Source organism: Hippoglossus stenolepis, chromosome 8 (genome assembly GCF_022539355.2).
Source record: "Hippoglossus stenolepis isolate QCI-W04-F060 chromosome 8, HSTE1.2, whole genome shotgun sequence".
NCBI classification, from domain to species: Eukaryota; Metazoa; Chordata; class Actinopteri; order Pleuronectiformes; family Pleuronectidae; genus Hippoglossus; species Hippoglossus stenolepis.
Window position 1 is genome coordinate 22,551,804 of NC_061490.1, and position 16,576 is coordinate 22,568,379.

Below are 16,576 nucleotides of genomic sequence, written 5' to 3' on the forward strand. Positions count from 1 at the left end.
TCACATGTGTCTGTGGATGTGTTGTAAAAAGGGGAAGTATTGTGACGCTGCAGTGTGATGTTGCAACCAATATGTAGCTTCCTGTTTGTTCTTGTTGAACACAACTGAACAGTATCACCTGGTGTGTGTTTTTACAGTTTGAGCCTCGGGCCTCGAACATGAGTATCAGCTCACTTTGTGTTGAGGTTTTATCAGGCATCAGTGATTCAGTTTGTTTGAGTTGATCAGGTTTGGTAGAAGTGAGGTGGGACAGTGATGCTGAGAGTCGAGCTGACAGAAACATGTGCTGCTGCAGGTGGAGTAGGAAGACAGCACCACCATGTGGTCATGGTGCAGATCCAAAGTTAAGAAATTGACTCAGAGGATTTTAAATACATTTATTACAGGCCAGTCCTCAGAAATAAACCATCACATTATAATATCACATTTCATAAGTTAAACAAGCACATAGCACTCACACAACAAACCTTTACAATCACAGTATTCCATTCATTAAAATGCAGATATCTTAGAAAACTACAAGAACACACAAATCTCTCCACTGGGAACCAGCAGGTAAAAGTAGAGGCTCTACTAACGTTGCACTGATGCAGTTAATTTTGTTTTCAAGAGGTTTTCATCCAAAGCCCAGAGGATGTGACGATGTGACCTTGTGTAAAAAGATCTCAGGCCACATCCATGATACTATCTGTTCGTTTGAAAACGGCATTTTAACACCAAAACTATCTCTGTCCTCTTGAGTGTTTTGGTTAAAGGCACAGTCACACATACGCGAATATGAAAGGGAATAGCATGGGAGGCGAAGGTTTGCCACTGATGCATTCGCGTATCTGTGACCGGGCCCTAGATCACATAACATGGGATTACTCATTGGGTACCTGTCTGTTTTAGTGGCTCTGAAACTCTGGAGTAAAACGTAGTATACGGATCTAGCCTTAGATAGAGTGCAAACCTCCTGCAACCTGCCTGATGGAGCTTTTTAGCATTTTAGTGTTTCAGATTATTAAAAGGCTTAACTACCCTGTAAAAATAAGATTCACATATTGTTGAACATGACGGAATTCTGTGATTTTGAGTATTTTCTGGTATAAAATGATCAAAGTTAAATAACGAAATAATATTAAAAAATCCAGGTGATGATCCACTCTTGTTGATAAATGCTGCTATAGGCCTACGATCAACATACCAGTCCAAGGAAGAATATTTCCTCTTGTATAGTAGCAAACTCAAGAGACCTGCAGTGCTAAATGAGTTGATAAGCTCCCCAGAATGTGCTATCTCTTCGAAAATCATCTGTGACATCTAAGCTGACACTGTCTCCCTTCATGAGATTGACAATCTTGGCCACCCACACAGAACCCTCTGTCGTACTGGGGAAGGTTCCCTCAACCAGTTTCCTCATGACCTTACCGATCGTGGCGTCTCTTTTCAAAATCACAGATTTGGCCTGACTTTTACTTTGGTGCTCGTAGAAGGTGACCTGGGCGTAGATGAGGTAGAGGCTGTTTTTCCGGCAGAGGATGGAGTCGTTGCTCAGGACGAGCGAGCAGGAGGGACATTCAGGGGATTCCACCCAAGTATTGTTCAGAGCTGTAGGAGAGCCGTCAAAGTTTAGTCTCACAGAAGCATTTTCAACTCATGCATGAAACTTTAGGCAGTGACAGATGAGACCTCTTGGATTCTGTTTATATAAATTGAAGGCGTCATATTATATTCAGGCGCTATTACTTGAAAAGGTTTACATGCTATAATGTTCATGAACAAAACTCTTTCCTCACACTGTCATTGCTGCAGCTCCTCTTTTCAGCCTCTGTCTAAAACACTATGTCGCAGCTCCTGTCTTTTTAAGGCCCCCCTTCCCGATGAAGCCCAGTCTGCTCTGATTGGCCAGCTGGCTCACTCTGCTGTGATTGGTTGCCCGCTTCCAATGCGTGTAGGAAGTGTCAGCCTTTTGCTAGTGGGCGTGCAAGACTAGCTGCTAACTGTGCATTATGCAAATGTTGTACATATCTGTAATTAGAGCCCAAAGAAGTTGAAGATAAATTAATTAAATTAATTAGAAAAATATTGACGCATTCATTTCCGTGTTGAACCATTAGGGCCTTTGAAACGTTCACACTCAGATGATCATCACAGGTTGAATAAATAGTTGATCCTCCAAACAATAGCTCGTTTCATTCCATTTGACAAACCAAGCGTCCCCTGACTATCTGAGGCTGTTTGTTTCCACGGGGCTGTAATTCTACCCAAAGCCTCCGTAAACCACATCATAGCTCTGCCTCTGGTTTGTTGGGGTTGAAGGAACCCGCTTCACACAGGAAAAGTCAGAGTGGGAGGAACACAGCATGAGACTGGAAACATGACAGCGCTGTGTGTCTCAGATGAGGCAGTGGTTCGGACTGGGTGGGCTCCGTGACATTTTCCCTTCCCAATACCAATTCAGATACAAGTACTGTTCTGATACCAGCGTATATAAAAAGATTAACCCTGTGCGGAAGTGATGATTGCTATCATTGTTATTTGGCCGGGCTCAAGTTAAACCCTTTGGAAAACAAGCACATAGAGACAGTGAATGTTATGTTAATAATCTAGTCTGACAGTCAGAACTGAAGCAGAACAGATAAATATTGTAATACACTGACTCCACCCATTGAAGCTGAAGTCCATTTTAGTTGGGGGACTTTCCAGCGTGACAAATAGCCAATACGTTGACATTTAAGTTAGCTCGGGCTAACATTCACGACCGGAAACCACCTCTTCTTCACCGCTCTAAAACCACTACTTGCCAGCGGCAGCACAGTGCAACTGCAGTTTTACTTTTTGTATAACGGTTGTTCTGCATTCATGCTGCTGCCGAGCTGAATCAATGTCTGTGTAAAAGGGAAAGTGTAGGACAAGACACCAACGCTGTTTCTCACACATAATGGCTGTGATTCTGGCACATTATCTAAAAATCACACAGGGGGGGGTGGTCTTGTATACGGCGATACACTGGATAGATGTATTTTATTGATCCCAAACTGAGAAATTTCAATTATATTAGGATCCCCCAAACTCTGAAGCTGCATTTAAATCCATCTTAAAAAGCTTAATCTGCGTGTGGTTTTAATTTATTTTAAATCATATTATTGTTATTATGAAGTACTTTATCTTTGTGAAGAAAAGTGATATACAAATAAAGTTTGATGATGATGATGATGATGATGACGATGATTATTATTATATTCGATAAATTAGAGAAAGTCTGACTTTGAAAGTTGATGTTTTAGAAAAATGATGAACAAATTAACAGCAGTGAAGCCGACTGAAACACGAGGGTTTAAAAGTGCTGCAAACATCACCTGAGCTCTAATTACTTGACATTTTAGATTTGCCCTCAAGCAAATAAAGACAAAATACAGCGTTGTGAGTTACAGACTCATCTATAATCAAATCAAAAGACCTTGCTGCGACATCACTTTACGACACGAGAGGAAGTGAAGAAAATAAATCTGAGTATTAATCAGTATAGGTCTACTTACACTTCATCAGCTGGATGAATGAGGGAGAAGATCCTGAAAAGCAAAATCATTTGTTTGTATTAAACTCGTGTAAAAGGTTTGGAAAACTTGAGTCACTGGCAATAAAGTCAGTAAATTAATTTCTTACCGACTGACTTCAAACGGGCCTCTAAAGGTGTGTTGACTGCAAAATAAAAAGAGTTAAATCCAGTGTCATTCGTACCGATGTGTTTTTAACAAAATGCGACAACGCCTTTTGAAAAGGCATCGTTCGAAGTGAACACAGTAAAATCTGATTAACGTACTTGTCGGAATGACGTCGTCTGGCTTCATTGTCGAGACTGCGTCCTGAAGAAGATAGAAAGCAAACCTTCATCGTCATGTACATCATCGTCTGCATCTCTCTTGTCTTCATCATCCCTGTTGTACACTGAGTATAGATCCACATACTTCCCTCACAACTTTCAGGCGTGAGGGAAGTTTGTATTTTGTGACAGAGGAGAATAGAGGAACTTCCTTATTTTTAATTTAATTTACCCAACAGTAGTTCTGCAGTAAATGATAATTTGTAAAGCTCATACAGTAAATCCATTGTACCCATCACCAAGAGTCGTACATTGTTTTGAGTTGCATTACATTGTGTACATGTTGTGTTCTTTTGTCCAGCACGTATGTGTACATGTATTGAAACACTGAAGAACGTGTCGGTCATTATGCTGCTGCCACCCAGAGGTGCCAAATGGGAGTCTGCACTTGATACAGTGAGGTAAAGACCAGAGACTAAAGATGGATGACATGTGTGCTCCTCAAAAGTGAAGCCAGAACATCTCACCTGGAGTCCCTCCTCCTCCATGTTAGTGGATGGGTCATGGGTCAAAGTAAAAGTCAAATTACATGTTCAATAACTTTTTTTTAATCAAAAATATATTAAGCTAGTTAAGCTAGGTGGACACACACATCCAAACAGTGCATGTAGACAAGGATCAGATGAGACTGATGTCAGTTCACCAAGCGGAGACCAATAAAGGGAAACTAGTTTGAAGAGGGAAGTTCACTTTCTGATTTCTTACGTCATCTGTTCTACTGTTTTCACCTCCTGGTCACCTGATTTCATATTTACCACCTGTCACTTCCTGTGAGTAACTGATCTAGGTTTACTTACTGTAAAGTTTGGTTTAATTGTTTTTTTGACTTTTTAATTTGGTCCATGACTCGTCTACTAACATGGAGGACGTAGGGTTTTATACAGTCTATGATAACGACAGAGATAAGACAGGAGCTGCTCGGTGTTAGCACTGACACAAAGCATGTAGTGTGATTGAATATACAATGGCACAGTTACAACATCACGTTATTTCTTGTGTCATGTCTCAGAGTGTGTTCCGGTTCGCTGACAGACGACACCTGATCGGTGAACGTGGATCTGTTTGGTAACAGGGGAACTGACCTCGGGGGACTTTGGTTTGATCGAAGTGAGAAACGTGGCCATGACCACCACAGCCACCGTGAGGAGACCACACCACACCTGGAGCAGCAGATACTTGTGAGAGGACCTCGAGTGACCCTCCATCCTGTCACACACACACACACACACACACACACACACACACACACACACACATTGATGACTCATATGGCTTTGACAGTGATAGAAAGTTTTATTTTGATGCATAATGTTTATTTAGCTTAATATACTTTCATACTTGAGTGTAATTTGTAATTAAGTATATCTTTTATTGTAGGACTTGGATATTTGTGTTTTTTCTTTGATAAAGGATCTAGACACTTCCTCCATCGATGCCATTAGGGCAATAAACACAAAGTCAGTCAGGTTTAAAAAGAAATCCTCAGTTTTTTCTCATTATTTAAACAACATATTTGGAAAAGAAGACAAAGGAGTTGCAAAGTGTAAAAGCCCCAGAATGGCTTCATAGGACACATTGCATTATGGGTACAGGCGTCCTCATAGCCACCACTGTGCTGCGTCTCAGGGATTTTACCTGAGTGGGGGTGTTTGTGGTACTGCAGAGTGGGTGACAAGCCTTTGTACACTTTGTGGTTTGGTTGGTAATTTATTCTGACAGAGACTGAAACCTAACGATTGACATCTAAAACACAGCTGACCATGAACTACAAGAAGTAACATGCAGTCAATGGTGAGATGTACCAAAGTACTTTTACTGAGTTACTGTACTTAATTAAAGTGTTCATGTATCTGTACTTTACTTAGGTAGACTCAATTTCAGGTACTTTTACTCCACTACATATATCAGCAAATACATGTACTTTCGAGGCCCATTTTTTCATCAACAGCCCCTACATACTTTGGGGGTGAGGATGTTAAATAACTGTGACTCATTTGGGAGGACACTGCTGAACTTCACACTCTGCGCAAATAAATTTGCTGTGTGAGTTTACTCCCACTGAAGTATTTGAAACCCAGAATGTGTCTGTCAATAACACACCAGTAGAACAGTAATGTTAAGAGAGTCAAACGATAATTCCCACGAGCACACTTTGTACCCTGGTCCAGGCTCTGTGCTCTGCTTTACAAATACAGTGTGTGTGACCAAGCAGCAGGTGTAATTCAGCTCAAGATAAACAGTGCATTTAGGATTAGCAGCAAGTCAATCACATAGTCTTGGTTATATAAAATTACAAATATGCTGAAATAGTTTTTTGCCTCTTTTTGATTAATCATATGAAGAAATCTATATGTGACCAACACTACATCTTCAGAGTCTGCAGGGAGGAAAAAACTGATCAAATAACTGATTCTACATCACACCCTCACGTGTGATAATAATAATAACAATAATAATAATAGATTTTGTTTCTAAACATCCAAGGACACCCGACTATGTGTCATAAATAAATACATGAATAATCAAAGTAAAACCAAACGTTAGAATCGGATTAGGAGACACAAACCCCTGTCATTACAAAATGTGTGACACAAGAAGAGTTAAGAGTTTTTGAAATCAGACAATTCAAACTGATGCTCAAAAATGTTTCAAAAACTAGTAGTAATAAAACATGTTGTTATTTCTGTTTGACAGTAACCCAGAGAAAAATACTAAAACAATGGAGTTTATGACATAGTTTTGGATTTTGAGCATCCTAACATTTTTAGCTTGGCAGCAATGATCTTAACTGCACACCACTGAATAAAAAATACAAGAATATGCTCAGAGCTATCACAGGAATATAAAACAATGTTTTGACAGACATGTAAGAGAGGAACCAATTTCACTGTCTGAGTCCTGACTCACCTGCTGTGTGTTGCACTCTCAGAGTCCAGATTCATCTGCTGCATCTCTCTGAGAGACAGGTCCGGTTGACAGGGTTTTCCCTTTCTCTGGGGCTCACAGTGAAGATGAGATGAGTTGTATCTGTGTGGTTATAGAGAGGAGGGAGGAGGCTGCAGCGTAGGTGGCTCAATGTGTGGACTGCAAGTGCATTGCAGGGGGTATTTAAAGTCAGCAGAACCACAGAAGTGTGTGAAACATTTATTTGATTCACAAAACCAACATTTAGTTTCATATAATTTGGCTTCAATGCCCAAAAAATGGTTTTTTGGGGCAAGGTTTCTTCGACTTTTACCTAAATCCTGATAGGATTGATAAGATAAGTTGAGATGAGATAAGACTTTTTTTTTTTAATGATTGTTGGAGTGAAGTTGCTGTCCGGTAAATGTAGACGTGACAAAGTGAAAGCTTGATCTGAAAACAGTAGCGAGAGTTGATATTTGGTTTTGAAGAATGCGTGTGTGAGACAGACAGAGAGAAGACAGAGAGAGAGTGAGAGGGTCAATTTCCTTTTTCGCTTTACTGGTTCTGGTTTCACACTCCACGCATGGTGGGGGCATCCCCAACCAACCAGCCTGTGCTCCTGGATACTGTAAATGTCAGCAACTCTCTCCCACCTTATTTCTATCAAGCACACATGCACAAACAAACACACACACACACACACACACACACACACACAAGCACACACCTACATACATGGCATGAGAGGTGGAAGGCTAGATGTGGGCTGTCGGGTGCTGTCCCCACAGGACGAAAAGGTAACTAACTCATTTTCAATGTTGCTTCTGAGCATCTTACCTGTATCAGTTCGGTGTTTGATGCAAATGCCCGAAGAGGATCGCAAGATTATCTCTGGGTGTCAGCATGATGGTTGTGAAGAAAAGACTTGTACAACAAATTTACAATAACTCAAAATTATCTGTACCAGGGATGAGATCTGCTTTAGAATGGATATTATTGAGTTTGTTTGTAAGAGTAGAGCCCAGCGGTCCCCTTGAATTCAATGAAGCTGCACCACATTGTTAACACTCATAGGTTTCCATGAGTTATTCCCATTGGAAATTGGTGAAAATGTAAAAAATAAAAAAAAAGCTCTACCTCGCAATGTGAAAGAAAATGAATGGATCCGCCTCCTGATCCGCACGAAACGTTGTTGTTTTCTGAAACATCTGTTCCATCAAGTTTCATGATAATCCATCCAGTAGTTTTTGTGCAATCCTGCTAAAATTCAAACAACATGGTCTCCGGTCAGTGGGGGAGTCAGAGGGGAGTGCTGCTTGTGACTTAGGGAAGAGAAAATCAAATTACAGAACACACCATGTTCTGTCACGACTTCATGAAAAACACTCACAAAACAGTTGGGTGCAGCGGCTTGGTTCTACTGGTGGGTCGCGACTCCAAAAGGTTGGGAACCAATAGATTTAATTCCAATTCAAGCAGCTACAACAGTACATTGCTGCTTACACATTGGTGTATTATTATTATCAATCTAAAATGTTATATATGATGTATTTCTGCTATTTTACGTAGATCTTGTTGATATGACTTCTACACTATTACTACATCAGGATGTTGAATGTTTACTTATTTCTTTATATATTATGGTCCCGGTAAAGGATCTGGATCAGTTCAGTGTGAATCCAAACAGTGGATGTACATAAGGATCACATGACACTGAGGTCAGTTCACCAAGCTGCGACCAATGAAGTGAAACCAGCCTGACAAAACTGAAGAGGGGGTTTCATCTTCTCTTTTCTGTTGTTCTGCTATCGTGCATTTTTTTTATCTCCATAAGAATGTCCTGCCCTTTAGCTTACCTGCCAAATAATTGTGTTACTAAGTGACCATGCTTTCTTTACGACATCTGTAAAAAATAACATTCAAGATGTGTTATCAGCGCTGTCACTGTAAGGGAATACCACGATCACGCTGACTCAGAACAAAGGAGCAGGGAAAAGAAGTTAGAAGTGACTGGGATATTAGTCACTATGTAAAACAACAAACATGTTGTTGGTGAGATGATTCAATATTTATTCTAAGTGAGCTGATATTGCTTGTTAGAAATCGCTCTTGAAATGCAACACTCCCTCTGCGGGAGAGACATTTTTTCTGGAAAAACTGATTAGAAAGTAAAGTCCTTTATTTATGTGAAACAGATCAGTGAGTTACTTTAATAGAGTCTTGATAAAGCAACATTTTTCCTGCCACTTTCATTTGTTATGTTTCTTTGAGGGTTTGTAAGGAAACTCCAGCAGATTGAGTGTAACTGAGTGTGTTAGTTCACGAATGAATCTGTCCTATTTATTCTGTTCAGTGGCATCATGGGAAAACATGGGGGATATTTAGAATTAGCTATTCAACAGCAAAATGCATTTGTATTATCAATTAAACAGTGTCGAATATGACACTACCCACAGCAGCTGATGATACTTCAAGTAAGTGATAATACTTCTATACTTTACTACATTAGGATACTGAATGTTATTAAACATTTATTGTAGTAGACGGATGGATGGACAGACTGACTTTATTGAGTCTACTTCCTAAGTAAAGGATACGAATACTTCCTCAACCACAGGTGGACACACACATCCAAACAGTGCATGTAGACAAGGATCAGATGAGACTGACGTCAGTTCACCAGGCGGAGACCAATAAAGGGAAACTAGTTTGAAGAGGGAAGTTCACTTTCTGATCTGTTCTACTGTTTTCACCTCCAAAGAATGTCGTTCCTTTTAGCTTACCTGACGAATGTTGTTTTATGTTTTATGTTTTTTGTTGTTTTATGTTTTATGTCCGATTTGTTGTTATGTCCAAAGGCACCAACCACACCAAGGCAATTTCCTGTATATGTAAATATACTTGGCAATAAAAAGAATTCTGATTCTGATTCTGATTCTGAATAATTGTGTTGCTAAGTGATCATGCTATGTTTGTAAAAACGACGTTCGTTTGAGATGTGTCATCCTCGCTGTCAGTCACAAAGGGGCTAGTGGGATGTTAGACACTGTTTAAACAACTGGATAAACACAAACATGCTGCTGGTCACCTGATTTCATATTTACCACCTGTCACTTCCTGTGAGTAAATCTGTTCGAGGAACAAGTGATGAAAAACTGTGTGAGGAAGAATAAAATCTGTAATATATCAAATAAAAACACAGGGTTGCAAAAATGATTGACGTTTATGAAACTGATCCTTACTTTCACTGAGTCTTAATGAACCAATACTTTTCTTGGCAGAGGAAAAAGGAAAACATCTGAGTGGGTTGTTATTGACAATACGCAATCATTAATGAATGATCCTTTATGTGAACAGGTACTTGTGTTCAGTGGCATGATGGGAAATCCCCAGGTCTTTACTGTGGGGAGGCGGATGGTTCCTCCGTCACAAAGATATGTTTCTTCACTCAGCTGAAGCTACATATGCTTCTTTGTACTGACAGTGAAAAGGGTCATGTAAAGGTGACCAAAAGTCATATTTATTTATAACATTTATTTAACAAGAAATAAACGTATTAATATCCTGGGTGTCCGAGGCCACAGCAACATCCTGTAAGAGATTGAAGAGACTGAGTTGTAATTTCCAATTTCAGAGTAAGGTATGAAAGGTAAGAAAGATCATTAGAATGACGATTCGTACCTACCTCAGTGTTAATATTTAGATGCAAAACTCTGTAAAAAAAAAGATAAAAGTGATGGATTTAAAGAGACATCTTGAGATTCAGAGACATCAACAAATAGGCAGAAATTTGAAAACTGTCAAAATGCCAAACCTTTTGTTTGAGGTAGTCTGACATTCGCCAACCTGTTATGACAAGCTGAATTTTTCAGAAATGTCTTCACCACCTCAGGCTCGACATCATTTTGCCGAGCTGCCGTGTAAAGTAATCGACAAAGGTTGGTTTAATGCAATAATATGATAGATGACTGACCAAACTGCAAATAAATAAGACAGATAACTGACCAAACTACAGCTAATAAGACAGACAACTGACCAAACTACAGCTAATAAGACAGATAACTGATCAAACTACAGCTAATAAGACAGATAACTGATCAAACTACAGCTAATAAGACAGATAACTGACCAAACTACAGCTAAGAAGACAGATAACTGACCAAACTACAGCTAATAAGACAGATAACTGATCAAACTACAGCTAATAAGACAGATAACTGATCAAACTACAGCTAATAAGACAGATAACTGATCAAACTACAGCTAATAAGACAGATAACTGACCAAACTACAGCTAAGAAGACAGATAACTGACCAAACTACAGCTAATAAGACAGATAACTGATCAAACTACAGCTAATAAGACAGATAACTGACCAAACCCTGGTGAAGCATGAGCTGTTAGTAGATATTTTATGGGCTTTTAATGTGATAGTTTGAGAGAAGGCTTATAGATGTCCTTGGAGACCTCTCACCATAAAGCATGAATCTGCTGAGGGAGTCCTCTGTGTCTGTTTCCTTTAGCGGTGGCTCAGATTCCTGGAAAATGATGCAGTCGGCACAGTTGGCCCACTTGCCGCTCCAGAGCAGGTTCCTCCGCTGTGGCCTTCCTGGATCAAAACCACAAGACACCAGCAGGGCAGCGGTACTGGTCAGAAAGTTACACACAGCAAGTCGGACAAACTGTAACGTACTCAAACCCAATGAGATACAGGACCAGTCGTTAGCACAAGTTCTATGGCTGATTTCTCTTAAACGGTTGACTACGTGCTGAACTTTTCATTTCTGCAGAGACTGTGGAGAAATCGTCTGCAAATTATTTTGCACAGGCGTTTGGAGAGATTAGATAAATGATATATATTGTGATAAGCTTTCAAAATGCAAGAAAGCAGATTTTCTGAACACTTTACAGACCCGACAACAAACTGTTCCCCTGTTTCCATGCAGACATTGAGCTCGCCCACCAAAATCCTGAAGCTAAAACCCCTAAAATCTAGATCCATCATCAACATTATTTTAGTTTTTTATATGTTGCATATGCCCAAATTAATGGGTTGAGTAAAATTGTCTTTTCAATGGTAAGAGTGATTATAAAAAGTGTTACTTCAGCAGTACTTCCATCACACCCCGTTGATAGCCACTAATTGAAAATCCTCCTAGTTTATTTGAACTGAATTTATTCACAGGCCTAAGTATTTAAAGATGTAATCCCACCCAACAGTACAAAGGGTAGAGGGTGGCTGTATTCTATAAAGATTGTAAAGCCTCTCAAGGCAAATTTGTGATATCAGGCTGTATTAATAAAAATTGACTCCGTTGGAATAACAGAAATGCCTCAGAGGTTTTCCAAATTCGCCATAAAACTCTGGTAAAATGACTGAATCCGTTTAAACTGGCATAAAATTCCCATCTTCGCTGTCTCTTATAAAACAGGATTAGCTTTGGCCTTCAGGAACTTTAAGCATCTGTGGATGCAGACGGTGCCAGTTACCCTCCAGCTCCAAATCATCCCGGTCAGGATGCAGATGATAGGTCCAGGTCTGATTTATGCAGTTGTCCCCCCTAAAAAACACAGTAAGAAAACCTACATTGAACTTGAAGCAGTTTTATATTGTAAATGAATCTGCAAGATACACTCAGGACTTTCATTTTCGAAACATTTCAACATTTCAACATTTTCAATGTCACTTCCCTAATTCCATTATCTATTTAAAGTGTTGGGTTTTCTTATTTCTTGTGACCCTGACTTGTTTTAACCCTGCTTCTATAAACCAGTTTAATAAGAAATGTGACATATTTTTAGAACAATCATTGATTGTATTATTTTACAATACACTCGCTCACTTAAATAAAAAAAATGGGATAGTAGTGAAGGATTAATGTACTTCCACCACTAGATATTATAAATTGATAAAAGTATTACTCAATCCAGACTTTTATGAGTTAAAATAATTACATCAAATGTACCATATAAAATTTAAGAAAACTATCTCTGAAAATGGCAAAATACTATAAAAATGTTAACCGTTGGATTGACTTATGAATAACGGCTATAATGTAATTAACTAATCACCATTGTGTCAAAGCCTCAGATCTAGAGATGATCATAAACGAAATAATGAAGTACTTTAATTTCCTTTTCCTTTCACGTCCTCTTCATTGCACTTCCAGACGGTGGGATATTTTGTGTGTGTGTGTGTGTGTGTGTGTGTGTCTGTTCACTTCCTCACATGCGCATAAGTCCTCTCAGCAGCAGCGTGTCATTGGCCGGCTCCTCCATGGTGAACAAAATGTTGTCCAGTGCTTTGAACTTCTGGATGTGAGCTTCTTTTCGACTGACTGCTGCTATAAAGAACCATTTCCCAAGATACTGAAACACACAGAGATACACAGAGAGGTGGGTTGCGGCTGAAATTCAGTTGCTGCACCTAAGCTACAAGCCCACGACTTGTGACGAAGACCACTAATGGAAAGAACAGAGGCAGTGGAAAGTGTGTGTTGCAGCGTTGAATGTTAATCTCAGCGTACGAAAGTATAAGTGTGACACTTCTACAGTCAAAAGAAACTTGCTGGTTAAAAAAAAGCAATCAAAAATTGCTGAGAAAATTATAAACCTTCCCCAAAATATCGTCCATATCGTACCTTTTGCATTATCATAAAAGAAAAAAAATATTTTGTTTCTCACCTGCTGATGGTTGACAGTGTTGGCCGGCAGCAGCTCAGGGACCGAGCAGGGAGCGATGGCCTGATACAACAAACCGAATAAATAGAGAAAATACGACAGGGCTTCATTCATCATAACTGCCACTGTGGAGTCAACACTTGGAATCGAACCTGATCGAAATGCCTGTAAATCCTAGGGACACTGAATTTGTTTAATGGTTCAACGTGTCACTTGAACGGAGAGTGGGTGTAAGTGAATGATTAACCTGTTTAGCTGTGATAGCCCCTGACCTACAGAAGTGGTGAGTGATTGTGGGGTTGATTGTGGGATTTCTGCATTCGTCAATGTAAAGATACAGACTGATAGTCAAATGAATCATTTTACTCATGTTCCAAAATCAGCTTTTAGGGGAAACTCAGTGAAAATCTCTCTCACTTACTGAGTCACCATCATATGTAGGAAGTTGCAGTTTCTTTTCAGATTATTAAACAAAGCAGATAATTATAGGAAATCTTAAATTACCCTCAAATACTCACAGGAACCCCTCAAAAATAGAGCACTGATCATTTGTTTTGAGTCATATCTGTCCTGAATGACAAAGTCCCACACTCTCTGTCAACATTCACCAACTGGGAATCATTAACCACATGTTTGAAGGTAACTGAACCTTTTTTTTTTTCAACCTACACCTGCTTGTTTGTGTTTTTTTGGGGTTGTCAGATTTTAAGAGAAATGTAGGAGTACTATCATACAACACTGTTCAAACAACACTAGGCTCGACACAAATAAAGTCATGTGAGCATTGCACCTTGAACCTGTTTTCTAACCTGGAGACAATATCTTGTATAATTTGTATGATTTCGAATATGTGATGTACTGTTTATAGTTTGGTCGGTTGTTTGCTTTTAATAGTTGCATTGTACTGTATGGGCTATAATATATGATCCTGTCCAGGGACTGCAGATGAAATCAGAATGGCCCTCAGTAGAGTGCATCTCTCCGCCAAGGCCCAACAGTCCCCTTTTAAACTACATTCAAATTCACTAGATTTTGATTTGGATCTACACCAAATTCCACCCACTCCTAAATATCAGTTCCCTAAACATGCCATGAGTTATTCCCTGGGACGGTGGAAATGTTGTAAATGCATAAAATTTGAATGGGTTCTTCCCTGACCCAAACTACACCCTTCAACCAAGTTCTGTAGTAATTAATTTTGTAGTTTATGTGAAATCTTTCTTACAAACTGCACAACTAAATGTGCCAACTAAACTAATCTTGGATTTTTGTTGAGCCTTCACCTGAGAGCTGCTGATTTAACTCCACTTAGGGGTTTGAGGCTGTGTCGGAGCATTGTTGTGTTCGAATTTTTGTGTGTATGTTAGTGTCCACTCCCTGTTCTTATCGCCATCTTGCCAAATTTGAATTTAATGGCAGGATTGGTGGATGTTCTGTAATTAAGATTCAGTCCAAACACAGCAAATACTGTTTTTGTTATAAAATCAGTCTAGTTTCTACATCCCTCCTCCTTATATATTCAAAGATCTTTCAGTGTTTGTTTTTATTGTTCTTGTGCATTCTTAAGTGGTATTTCAAACATATAACTTTATGTAAATATGACCAACAACAACAGAATCTGATGTTTTTTTACCATTTAATCATAATGTTAATGATGAACAAACGAGTGCATGTGGACTTTGCATTTAAACCTAAACCAGGGGGCCACATAAACAGCATAAACCCATTGTTAAGTTCGAGGCTGTGAATCTTGGAAGGACAGAAGTAACCCAGAAACGAACACAACAGATAATATGAACTTGAAGTCGGCCGTTCCTGATATTTTGCCAGTGACAGATAGAAAGGAAATGCAGGGATTTATAAAATTAGGCCAAGCTCCCCCACCACTTGAGTGTCAGTTTAAACATTTCTGATAAGGTGTTTTAGAATTACTCCAAGTCACATCTCCAACTGCCACACTAGTTAAGTTATGTGAGTAGTTTCTTTATTTACTACTTGTATCTCTATTATATAAATTGTCTCTCTCTTCCTGGTGCTCCTGTAGCTTTGGCATCAGTAACAGGAGGCCGGTGTGGGGGCCTCCGTGGTGACCTCTTCTTCTCGCCCTCTCCCTGGTGCCATCCTAGGACTCCCCCTTCAGCACCGACACCAGGTCTCCGCTCTCCTTCAGCTCCTTGACTATGTCCAAGCCTCCGATCAGCTCTCCCTTCACGTAGAGCTGGGGGTAGGTGGGCCAGTTGGAGTAAGTCTTCAGACCCTGACGCACCTCCTCGTCGGACAGGATATCAAAGGTGTCATAATCCACCCCGGCGCCGTTCATGAGCTCCAGGATCTGCCTGCTGAAGCCACACCGGGCCTCCTTCTTGTTGCCCTTCATGAATAGCATCACGGGGCTCTGGTTGATGATGCTCTTCAGCCGGTGCTCCGGGGTGGCGGCCTTGGGGCAGGTGTTCTCCAGCTCCCCGGACTCCGCCAGCTCCTTCACGATGTCCAGTCCTCCCACCAGCTCCCCGTTCGCGTACAGCTGAGGGTAGGTGGGCCAGTTGGAGAAGATCTTCAGCCCCTGTCGCACCTCCTCGTCGGACAGGATGTCGAAGGTGCTGAACTGGACGTTGTGGGTCTTCAGCAGGCCCAGGATCTGCCGGCTGAAGCCGCAGCGGGGCTCCTGCGAGGACCCCTTCATGAAGAGCATGCAGGGCGCCGCGTTGATCAGCTTCTTCAGCCGCTGGTTCAGGTCCGCGGGGCCGCTCTCCGCAGCCCCGGCCTGGCTCCCGCTCACCGCCAGGCGCTGCACCTTCTTGGTCAGCTCCGGAGCGTGGGCCCCGTCCAGGCTGTCCACCCGCTCCCCCGCCTTGAAGAACAGGAACGTGGGCACCGAGGAGATCTCATGCTTCTCCGACACCTCCGGCACCGCTTCCGCCTCCAGCTTCACGAACGTGGTGTGCGCGTGCTCCTTGGCCAGCTCGGCCATCACCTCGTTCATGTGGACGCACTGCGGGGCCCACGCCGCCTGGAAGTGCACCACGGTCAGACATTTCCCCGCTTTGGCGAGAATGTCTTCAAACTGCCGCTGGCTCGTCGCCTCCACCAAGTTCGCCATTTTTCTTTCCCCCCCACCACAC

The 16,576-nt window shown here is 40.8% G+C and overlaps 3 protein-coding genes across 3 annotated transcripts; all 3 read right to left on the bottom strand.

Moving 5' to 3' along the window:
- Positions 1-363: 363 nt before the first annotated feature.
- Positions 364-6,857, bottom strand: LOC118113947. Its single transcript, XM_035164089.2, has 6 exons — positions 6,773-6,857; positions 4,948-5,071; positions 3,806-3,848; positions 3,649-3,684; positions 3,522-3,554; positions 364-1,590 (listed from the first exon to the last, which is right to left on the bottom strand). The coding sequence occupies exons 1-6, from the start codon at positions 6,814-6,816 to the stop codon at positions 1,244-1,246; spliced, it is 627 nt and encodes a 208-aa protein (XP_035019980.1). The 5' UTR covers positions 6,817-6,857; the 3' UTR covers positions 364-1,243.
- Positions 6,858-10,270: 3,413 nt separating this feature from the next.
- apom (apolipoprotein M) lies at positions 10,271-13,656 on the bottom strand. Its single transcript, XM_035164080.2, has 7 exons — positions 13,458-13,656; positions 13,003-13,142; positions 12,264-12,334; positions 11,248-11,382; positions 10,587-10,685; positions 10,458-10,485; positions 10,271-10,363 (listed from the first exon to the last, which is right to left on the bottom strand). Exons 1-6 carry the CDS (start codon positions 13,569-13,571, stop codon positions 10,472-10,474), a joined length of 573 nt encoding a protein of 190 aa, XP_035019971.1. The 5' UTR covers positions 13,572-13,656; the 3' UTR covers positions 10,271-10,363; positions 10,458-10,471.
- A 1,417-nt stretch (positions 13,657-15,073) lies between these two features.
- glrx3 (glutaredoxin 3) lies at positions 15,074-16,556 on the bottom strand. The gene has a single exon (XM_035163563.2). The coding sequence runs from the start codon at positions 16,552-16,554 to the stop codon at positions 15,577-15,579; it is 978 nt and encodes a 325-aa protein (XP_035019454.1). The 5' UTR covers positions 16,555-16,556; the 3' UTR covers positions 15,074-15,576.
- Positions 16,557-16,576: the final 20 nt, after the last annotated feature.